Consider the following 11,101-nt stretch of genomic DNA (forward strand, 5'->3'; position numbering starts at 1 on the left):
GATGTGAGTTGAACTATAAAGTCTGTGACACACGATCTTCAAAATTTATAGAATTATATTCGGGAATGTTTATATACGTTTTTAAATGACATTTCAGATCTTGAAATAACTACTAGATACGGTTTTTTTAATAAAAAAAATCGAACCAAAATAATCACAAATAAAAAATGAGACACAATTGTTTTTATTTAATATTTATTGATAACAATGTGTGTTCATTGTAAAATTTACTACTCGTCAGCTTTTATTATAAAAACTAGCTGTTCCCGCGCGGCTCCATCCGCATGAAATCATGAAAATTTTATTTTATTGTTTACATTTGTCAAATTATCAATAGCAAATGTCAAAATGATATGACATTACAAACCTTGGCAATATTGCTTCCTTGATGTTGGTAGCAACTTATGGTCTCTTTCTTACATTAGAGTTTTAATCCAAAACATTTACCGCCTAAGTTTAATGGCGTGAAAACATATAGCCTAAAGCGTGACGTAAGTGTAGGGCTTTTTATTTAAGAAAGAATTATTCAAAAAGATGCTGTAATTGCTGACATCTTAGGCAACAAAGAAATGTGTGTTTACGCTTTATTATAATAGTATAGATATAGATAAAGAATTCTAATTTTTAACACTAGTTTACCACGCAAAGAACGAAGTCCTTTAATTGAGGAAGGGTCTCTCCGCAGTACAACTTCCTAGGAAGGCAGGGTTCAATGCCGAAGTCATGACATCGAATGTAACTGATTCCGCAATCATTAAAATAAACCGCTATTGTTAGCGCCTGTCATATTCTATTAACTCATCTATTAAGGTTTTTTTATACGGAATTCCTGTACATCTATCTAGTTATACTATTATAATAAAGCGTAAACACACACTTCTTTGTTCCCTAAGATCTCAGCAATCACAGCATGTTTTTGAATAGTACTTTTTTAATAAAAAGCCCTACACTTACGATACGTTTTAGGCTATATATTTTCACGCCATTAAACTTAGGGGGTAAATATTTTGGATAATAACCCTAATGTGGGAAAGAGACCATAAGTTGCTGCCAACATCAAGAAAGAAAGATTGTTAAGGTTTGTCATGTCATGTCATTTTGACATTTGCTATTGATAATTTGACAAATGTAAACAATAAAATAAAATTTTCATAATTCCATGCGCATGAAGCAGCACGGGAACAGCTAGTACTATTATAAAGTGGAAAGATATGTAATTTTGTTTGTATTGGAATAACTGAAAAACTACTGGGCTGATTTTGAGAATTCTTTAACCGTTTTAAATATAATTTATCTTTGCGTAACGTAGGCTATTTTTTTTTAATTTTACGTGGGCGAAGTCGCAAGCAATAGCTAATATAAATTTCGATGGTTACAGTTATCATTAATGTTGGGTGTTTTCTGTTGAACTATTTGAACTTTAGATCAATCGACTCAATGGGAAAAAATCTCATAAGCGAAATCTATCAATAGGACAAACGGCCCAACGAGTAACACCACTTAATGGCGATAATACAAGTTCATAAAATGGTTTTTATTTTTTCCTTTGCTATTTTTTCTATTGCGTAATTGCGTGTTTAAATACATATGTCTTTACAGTATAACATTTCGTGTCGGTTTCGTAACAAAGACTTTTTTCCGCTCTCTCGTGTCGGAGGCCAAGACCCACTTTGGGTCGCTGTGCCAAAGCAGTAAGTTTAACATTTATATTGGAACATTTTGTGACTTTTTAATTTGTTTCAGACTCCAAAGGATTACAAGATCAGACGATTGCAGTAAGGAGGATGCCCATTGCTTACTTTTATCCTTTCAGTCTTTGGCCTATGCCGAGATATCCTAATAGAGGTAAATAAAATTTTATCTATGACAATGAACAACTCTAAGAGTACGCACACATCTTTGAACAAACAATCGCACAGCTGTTGGGCGATTGTCGATTGTTTTGTAGACAATTCAACTGTTTAGTTCCACAACTAAAAATCGAGTAGTGTGCGCACCATGTAAGGTCATAGGAATCAGAGCAACTAAACAGTTGTGCAATAGTTTAGTCTCAGATGTGCGCACTCGTGTATTAGCAAGACACAGGTTTCTTACCATGATTGGGTATTAGCTCTTGATGTTTCGGCATAGTTGCATCCATCACACGGACTGACTGAACTTATGCGGTAGTGTGAAAAACGACTGCTTCTGTCTGTATCTTATATTACATTTGTAAAAATCATGTCAGTTTAATCCTAAAGGCGGAGTTTTATTCAATAAAAAATATTACATTGGTAACACCAACACACTAAAATCTTACATATTTTTCTCTCAACTATTCTAGTAGATTTTTTTTTTAAATTAAATGTTCGCAACACTAGAGATTATTCAATTATTGTAAACTGTTTATTCAATATTTTTATTACAGATAGAGAGGAATCCGATGAGAAATACAGGCGAAGTTTAGAAGTACACATGAAATATAAGAAGAGATGAAATCTTTAAGTTACGTTATTTTAACTTAGATGTATGACAAAATTGTGAACTTAATTGGTTTATATGAAATTCAAAAGAGGAATTATATTACTGATTTGTTATTTTGATAGATAAATTTGAATCTAGTTTAATGAATTTATTTTATTTTGTGATAAAATTGGGACTATTTTTGTATTATAATGACAAGAAAATAAAGATTTGAATGTGAACATTAGTTTTCTTAAAAACTCCATCAATATTTTTATTGACATTGAGGGTAAAATGTTTATTTAAATTCTTATTTTCAATTTAAATTTGTTTTTCAAATGTTAACTCCTAACGCCATCTAGCGAGCGACAGAATCACCGAATGGAATCCTAGTGTTGTCCGTCTCCAGTAGAGTATTTTAAAGAGACACCAAAACAGGGAAGACATTAGTTGTTTTTGTATTATGAATTTTATTTAAATTAACTAAATCGACAATATTAAAGTAAGTTGTATTTTATTGGTATTGACAAATAAAAATAGCATCAAGATCTCGAAATAAAGATAAACTAACGCCATCTGTTGTCGAATAGAAGAATCAAATAGTTCCCCAATATTCCGTTTAGCGCTTTAAGCCTTTGTACAGGAGTATTGATTTCGCCTGCGCACAGCATCCCCGATTTACTAGGGCGAGGTACAGGCAGAAATAGAAATTTGTAAACATATTTATAAATAAAAGGACAATTAAGATTGAAGTACAATGAAGTTGGAATTTATTTGGTTAATTTTTATTTACATAAGAAGCAGTCTCGGTGAGTGTTCATTGCAAATATCTCTATAACATATACCATTTTTGTTTTAACATTATGCTTACTTGTACTGCAATAATTATATAAACAAAACTAGAAATTGTTTCTCGATTGCGTTTGAATATCAGTGGTAGTAATAAAAATTACTTAGAGACGACTTTATTCTTAAATTATTTAAAAATGGAGTTTTATTTCTATTTTCTTGAAAACAACTTTATAAGACTATTCTAGATTCTACTTATTAATTTCCAGGTGTAAGACTGCTCGAAGCAAATCCAGATGTGAAAAGATTATATGACGATTTGCTTAGTAATTACAACAGACTGATCAGACCTGTCACCAATGTGAGCGACATATTGACAGTGAGGTTAGGTCTGAAGCTGTCGCAATTAATGGAAGTCAATTTGAAGAACCAAGTTATGACAACCAATTTATGGGTGGAACAGGTAATTTTATACTACCTTCATAATTATGGTCTTATTCTAGAGCGAGTAAAAAAGGCAAAGGAACTCCGGCTGAACGAAATAAGCGATATCGATATCTTTTCATGTATTTCCTTTAAATTCTGCTGTTAATTTTACCGATCTTTGAATTGCAACAGTTACCAAAAAACGAATAATCTGTTTACGTATCTTTTTAAATGCAATTGGTCAACACCATATTATTCAGGGAAACTCCTTACTAGGCCTTAGGAGGCTTAATTTTAGTCCCTTTCCCTTTCCACTCTTTTCTTAAGAGGAAAGGATAGGAAGGAAAAGTGGATTTTACGGTGGAGGAGACGCATAGGAAGGGGAAATGTCCTCTTTATGTGCGTCTCCTCCTCCGTCAATTAAGGGTAGGCAACGCATCTGCAATTGCGGATGTTTATGGGCAGCGGTCGCTTTCCATTTCAGTGGATTCAGGTGGCCGCTAGCTCGTTTGCCACCTTTATTATATAAAAAAAATACTAACACTACATTGTTTTTTTATTTTACAAAGGCGGTGGTTCTTGATTAGTTTGCTATTTTTTGTTTTGTAGCCTAATTACTGTTGATCGATCCAACATGTTTTAGGAACATTTCGTTCAACCATTGTTGTGTATTTTCAGAAATGGTTCGATTACAAGCTACAATGGAATCCAGAAGACTACGGTGGAGTTGAAATGCTTTACGTACCATCTGAACATATCTGGCTACCTGATATCGTACTTTACAACAATTGGGATGGAAATTATGAGGTAAGTTTTCAACATAATTTGAGTCTTTTCACTTAGTAGAAGTACAGGAAGGGTATTTGGATGGGACGCGTAGTTATGGAAATTTCTTCTCTCTATGCTTCCTATCCTGAGTTGAATTAGACAACGCATTTCTGAATGCCGATTTTTAACACGCTAGTAATATTAATGGCGTAATATTTTAGGTCACATTAATGACGAAAGCGACGTTAAAATACACAGGAGAAGTGAACTGGAAGCCACCAGCTATTTACAAGTCATCATGCGAGATCAACGTAGAATACTTCCCATTTGATGAGCAGACTTGCTTTATGAAGTTTGGTTCCTGGACGTACAATGGAGCTCAGGTATTCTGGGGAGAAGTGTACTTAAATCTTAGTAGTAATATAAATATGAAAGTTTAGGTGGGTGGATGTTTGTTAGAATTTGTAGCCTAAACTGCTGTATGAATGTCGATGGAATTTGGCAAAGTTGTAGAGTATAGTCCGAAAGAACACATAGGCTACTTACTTTTTTTTTTAAATTCCACGCGAACTTAGTTCCAGCGAAAGCTAGTTGGATATGAAAAAAGAAGAAAAAAAGAAAGTGGATTTAGAATTAGCTACATGCACTTAAGAAGACCATTTAATGATTGTGAGTAGGGTAGTAAATTTTATAAATAATAAAGACATATGTATTATAGGTAGACCTCAAACATATGGATCAGTCTCCTGGCAGCAGTCTCGTGCACGTTGGAATTGATTTGAGTGAATTCTATTTATCAGTGGAGTGGGACATTCTGGAAGTGCCCGCGACTAGGAATGAGGAGTATTACCCTTGTTGCCCTGAACCTTTCTCTGGTGAGATATTTAACGATTCATTTTTTTTGTTAATGTTTGCATTTGAAATGATAGTGATACTTTATAATGTACATTGGCGCCCCCTGTTGCTCATGTTTTAGTATGCTTTTTGTATTCTTATATAATATAACTTTCCGCGATAGCAGCGCCACCAAGGCCAGAAATGAGACAATAAGAGCGCCCACATATGTGACTAAACTATAGCACAACTGTGTCCCACTTTGATTCTTATAAGCTTGTATGCACACTACTCGATTTTTGGTTGTGCAACTAAACAGTTGGCTGCAAAACAATCGACAATCTACAATTGCACAAAAGCTAAAAGGTAAACATTGTTTCAGATATAACATTCAAGCTGACGATGCGTAGGAAGACTTTGTTCTACACGGTAAACCTTATCATACCGTGCGTTGGTCTCACATTCCTAACTGTACTGGTATTTTACTTACCCTCAGATTCCGGAGAAAAGGTAAAATATTCCATACAGATGTAAGTAAATAACATGTGTTATATGAAACCCATTTTATTATTGAATTATGTATATTGTGTGTTGTCAATTTTGGTAATTTTTAGGAACATCGATATTTTAAAATAGATTTACATAATAAATAATTCATATTTATTAAAACAAACGAGCTGTAATTTTAATTAGAATTGCTTTAAAAAACAGATTTTCTTAGCTATTCATTCGTATTAGAAAATACATATTTGTATTAATAAGGGGTAATTTTTTCAAACATTAATAACCTCATTAAAAGTACAGTCAACAGATAGGTCGTTGGTTGAAATTGCGGCATTAACATGTTTCATCAACCGTATTCTAGGACAAGCCTAGAACTTAGTTGAAACGTTAACAAGACTTTTTTTACCTTAGTAATGTTTTAAATCATATAATAATGTGAGTTTAGTTGTTGATTCTTTTGTTATTATTTAAAATATCGATGTTTCTATAGATATGTGTGAGGGCATGCTCATTTCCATCCTTCAATCCGTTCGTCCATGTTCCATGTCAATGGTCTTGTCCGCAGTGTTAGTCTTTTTTGATAAATTGGCTGTTGTGATTGTGGTAGAGAATACAAAATTATTTTGCCCATCATTAACTTTTGTCTTTCCACAACAAATGGTTAAAAATAACCCTAAATTTTAAAATTACTTAACCTCTTTGGAAAACATGCAGATTGATCTAGATCTGATTTTTAAATACCAAGATAAAATCTTCAACAACATTATATACTTCATTATAAAAAAACATATAAAAATGTCATCCAATTGATATATCGCAAGATAATATTAAAAAAAAAACATAAATTTAAATGCGTTCCAATTTCAAAATAATGGAACGTTTCCATTTTATTTTTACCGCAACTCGAAATTTTTTAAATTTAATATTTTCCAAAATAAGCATTATTTGTTTCCTATTTTTACATTTACTCCTTGTGTTTGATAATTGGCTTCGCGATTTTAGCATGTCTTTTGTTATCGATATATTTGCTTTATCTATTTTCTTATGGAATCCAAATCCGAGATGAGAGTTTGTTCCGATTCTCTATCACTATTATCAATAAATATTAGGACAAACAATATTATATGAGTAGTCAGAGAAAAATCAAGTAATGTGTCCTTTTTAAGACGGACTAAAATCGAATTCAAAGATTTTTGAGATCAGTTCGGGACATTTGTATCACTTGACACGAGAGTTAAGAATTAATCTAAAATTACAAAAGATAACAGTTACAGTGAACTCTGTTTCTATAAAATAAATCACTATTATTACTTATTATTTAAATGTTTATTTAAAATGTAATTCTGTAAAGTTGAATGAAAAATAAGGAAGGAAAAGCCTCTATCTCTGGTTTCGATTTCGTTCAGTTTTATTAAATACTAAAATGTATTAAAGAAAAGTATCTAATTAAATTTTGAACTCATGTTTATTCACAAATTGGCGACTCTTATAAAACCATCAAACGATGATGTAAAAATTTCTAACATAAAATAAAAATTACCACATGAAATAAATGCTTATTAATGCACAGAGAAGTACAGTATGCTGCATAAATACGTATAAATTTATTTATACATTTTCAGAAATATCCATACATTCTATGACTATGTAATTTTTATCACCTCTTATACATAGGCTCTCTCACTGGGGACGTGTGGTGCTGTGACGTGAGATAAAAGTATTTTTAAAACCACTGTCAGATATAAGTTTGTAGTTTTCCAATTGTATATTTATGGAGCTGACTGTATCAATATTATAAGTTGTTATTTTCTTAGAAGTCAAAATCCATTGTTGGAGTCGCCATTTTGTTGATATAATAACAAAGAGTGGAAAGACAACTGGCGATTTGTGATGAGCGTGTAACTCAAAAAGGACTTCTTTCCCTTAGATTTCGCTCTGCATCTCAATCCTGGTGTCCCTCACTGTGTTCTTCCTTGGTCTGGCGGAGATAATCCCGCCAACGTCCCTGGCGATCCCCTTGCTTGGGAAGTACCTGCTATTCACCATGATACTCGTGTCGCTCAGCGTATGGGTCACTGTTTGCATAGTAAACGTCCATTTCAGGTAATCATTATCGTTTTCTCTTTCGTAGATATCATTAAGCATCTCAATACTGGTATCACTGACTGTGTTCTTCCTGTTGATGGCTGAGATTATACCGCCCACTTCACTGGCGATACCCTTGTTAGGGAAGTATTTGCTCTTCACAATGATTTTGGTGTCGTTAAGTGTGTGGATGACGGTACTGGTACTAAACGTGCATTTTAGGTGAGTGAGGATTAAATAGTTGCGTAAATTTAATTTTCTCTTACGAATCTTTGTTTTACTGATTTAGTTTATAGTTTTAAAATGATACGATGTAACGTTTTAGCGTTAAATCACGTATATTTGAAGTTTTAATTGCTCGTGCATGGAGGTATGATTTTCAAAGAATTTTCAACACTAAATCCAGTTTTTGGATTAGTCTACACATGGTTTTGAGATATTTTGGTTTACGTTTTGCTTCTGTAGTGTTCGGAATAAAGCTTTGTATACGAATAACGGAAAACATTAATTTCTGTATGAGTTTTTTTTGGGAAAACTATGCGATTCGTTTCTTAAAATTGGTTTAATATGGACGACAGTTATATATTTTTTTGAGTTGATTTTTTCTTTCTAAAATATATTTAAGAAATTGTCTAATGTTTACATTGGCCGAAATTTAGGTAGGAACAAAATTATTATCAATTGACCCGACAAAATTGACTCGACTTAAATTTCAAACGGATTTTGACCATATAAATTTAAAATTTTACACATATATAATCATAATACAAATTAATCAAAATTATACCCAAAATAATGTAAAATATCGAAGTAGATTAAGCATGGTTTACACAGCACGTTTTACAAAGTGTTACACAGATAATTAAGGACACAAGTGTCCTTATTTTAAAACAAGTAGTACTACAGTACTGTAGTTTGAGTTATACCAACTTAAGTTACAATTTAAAGTGATTAACACATTCCTGTTAAGTAACTCCACGCACAATAGACAAAGATGAATATTACAACGCACAATACCCCTACAATTTTTATATTATGCATGAAAATGGTTCTCTTTTTTGAACCTATTTTTGAGCCAAAAAGGTATATGACGGATTGTAAAAGTAGATTACGTTTTGTACGAACTTTCTAATATTTTTTATTATCTGCATCAAAATAGAAGTTAAACACAATATTAATATTGTTAATGAAGGTGTAAATAAATTTTGAAATCAGTATAATTCACTATTGATTAGTACAGTTCATGAAACCATTAAAGGACTGAAAGATGAACTAAAACAAGCTAAATCTGAAATTACTGCAATACTTCGATCGGGTAAAGGAGTCTTTATGTTGAAATAATTATATTAAACAAAAAAAAACAAGTCATTCTTGGCATAACATTATGACAGAGAATATTTTAGATTAAAAACAGATTCCAAGGAGTATTTTAACATTTTACTCTTTAAATAATGCTTATAACGGAACAAACGATGAGAAGGTTCTTAAAATCTAATGTGGTCTTGCACAAAGTTTATAAAACTTAAGAATTTATACATCTACTAAGAGCATAATTAAATGGAATTTGTTTATAAAGTAAGGAGAAAGGTTTTAATTGTGAGTACGATAGACATAGATAATCTCTTTATATACTTGTTATTTTATTTTTATTATACGGGGAAACTAGACATGTTAGTTTTCGCAAATGTACAATATGAATATGATAATCGCTAAGAGAACATGAACAAAGAATAACAATGAATTAAGAAAAAAAGGAAACAGTATTAAAAATAGAAAAATCTTAGAAATTATATACAATATAAGTGGCTAGGGAGTCGGACAAACGAAGAATTTAATACTTAAATCACTTACAATGTTAGAGTTAGTTTCATATATGTATCAAATTCCGTAAATGCAGATTAATTATGTACGGTAGGTAGTATAGAACGACAGTTTAGTAAGTAATTGGATTAACCAGGGTAAAAAAACAGAGATCTCAGAAAGGGGGCAAAGTACGATACCTTGGGGAACGCCTTAATGTAGAATGATTCAGTATTAGTAATTTGTGAAAAAAGTGAGGCTACCGACGTCCTTAGATTTACAATTTAAATGTCTTTCTTAACTGCTATGTTTAATCTGAATAAGAAAATAATCACAGGAAAATATTATAGTCTTATCAAATCAGAAGATCTAGAAAAATCAACAACGACTCAATATTTATGTCGGCATCAGCTGCATTATTAGAAAAAAACAAAAAGAAAAATGTACAAAATTTAAAATCAAATTGTTAAGAGAAATGTTTTACATGTAAAGACCAGGCAAGCTTCTGTAGTTTCTCTGATGTTGCAGATGTCCATGGAGGTCGTTACCGCCTTTGTATTCCCGTCGCTCGTTCGGATCCTTTTCTGCTAAAAAAACTGTAACGTATAAACTATGATAAGTCGTTTCGTTTCATTACCGGCATTAAAAAGTGTTAATTTTATTTAAAAAAAAAAGTACCTTTTATATTACGACTATTAAATTTAACGAACCTCTCTCGATTATTGCTCCCTAAAAGACTACGTCACCATTAATGAACTGTAAATGGTTTTTCGATCGGAATTTTTTTCATATAACTTTATTATGTAACTTATGCTGGGTTTCTGAAGTTCCTATTTATTTTATCATTACCTAGTGATTCATTAGTGTTAAGTTGAAATAAGTTTCAACAGAGTAACACTCCAGTTAGTAGTTCGGAAACGAATTTCATGAAGTTATCGAACCGAAAACAATAACGAATGGTTAAACGTAGTTGGGAAACCGGTCATAAGTAAAAATATTTTGAAATCTAAAGCTAAAGACTGCTAAGGACACACTTTAAAACTGTCTCGAATACTAATATTCCTCGTTTCTTTTTTAGGTTAGTGTCGCCGTTATTTATCAGCCAACTAGTTGTTGCTCGCGACTTCGCTCGCGTTCAAATAAAAAACATGCCTATTTTACTCACTGATGACGTAGCTTATTAGTGGTGAAAGAATTTTTGAAATCGGCCTAGTAGTTTTTGAGTTATATTAGTATAGTTATCGGCAGTTTTGAACAATAATATAATAAAAGATAACAGAAAATATCACACATGCAAAAACAAAGGAGTTTTAAGTAATATTTTATATGTTTCGTAGTTTTCTTGTATATATATTTATACAATTTTAAGGGGCAGTACTACCAAATTCTCGTAAATTGCCTGATAATAATCAAACAGATAAAATACGTGACGGAAATATAGGATTTTTTTGTT

General features: G+C 31.9%; 1 protein-coding gene across 1 annotated transcript in view; it reads left to right on the forward strand.

Annotated features, from left to right (window-relative positions):
• The first annotated feature begins 3,154 nt into the window (after positions 1–3,154).
• LOC106111648 (acetylcholine receptor subunit beta-like 2) overlaps positions 3,155–11,101 on the forward strand; it is a 16,142-nt gene continuing 8,195 nt past the window's right edge. Inside the window, exons 1-7 of the mRNA XM_013293786.1 lie at positions 3,155–3,251; positions 3,501–3,694; positions 4,336–4,464; positions 4,647–4,808; positions 5,144–5,300; positions 5,642–5,769; positions 7,691–7,866. Of these exons, the coding sequence (XP_013149240.1) occupies positions 3,200–3,251; positions 3,501–3,694; positions 4,336–4,464; positions 4,647–4,808; positions 5,144–5,300; positions 5,642–5,769; positions 7,691–7,866 (998 nt within the window). The 5' untranslated portion in view covers positions 3,155–3,199. The remainder of the gene's footprint in view (positions 3,252–3,500; positions 3,695–4,335; positions 4,465–4,646; positions 4,809–5,143; positions 5,301–5,641; positions 5,770–7,690; positions 7,867–11,101) is intronic.

This window comes from Papilio polytes, unplaced genomic scaffold (genome assembly GCF_000836215.1).
Source record: "Papilio polytes unplaced genomic scaffold, Ppol_1.0 DF824158.1, whole genome shotgun sequence".
NCBI classification, from domain to species: Eukaryota; Metazoa; Arthropoda; class Insecta; order Lepidoptera; family Papilionidae; genus Papilio; species Papilio polytes.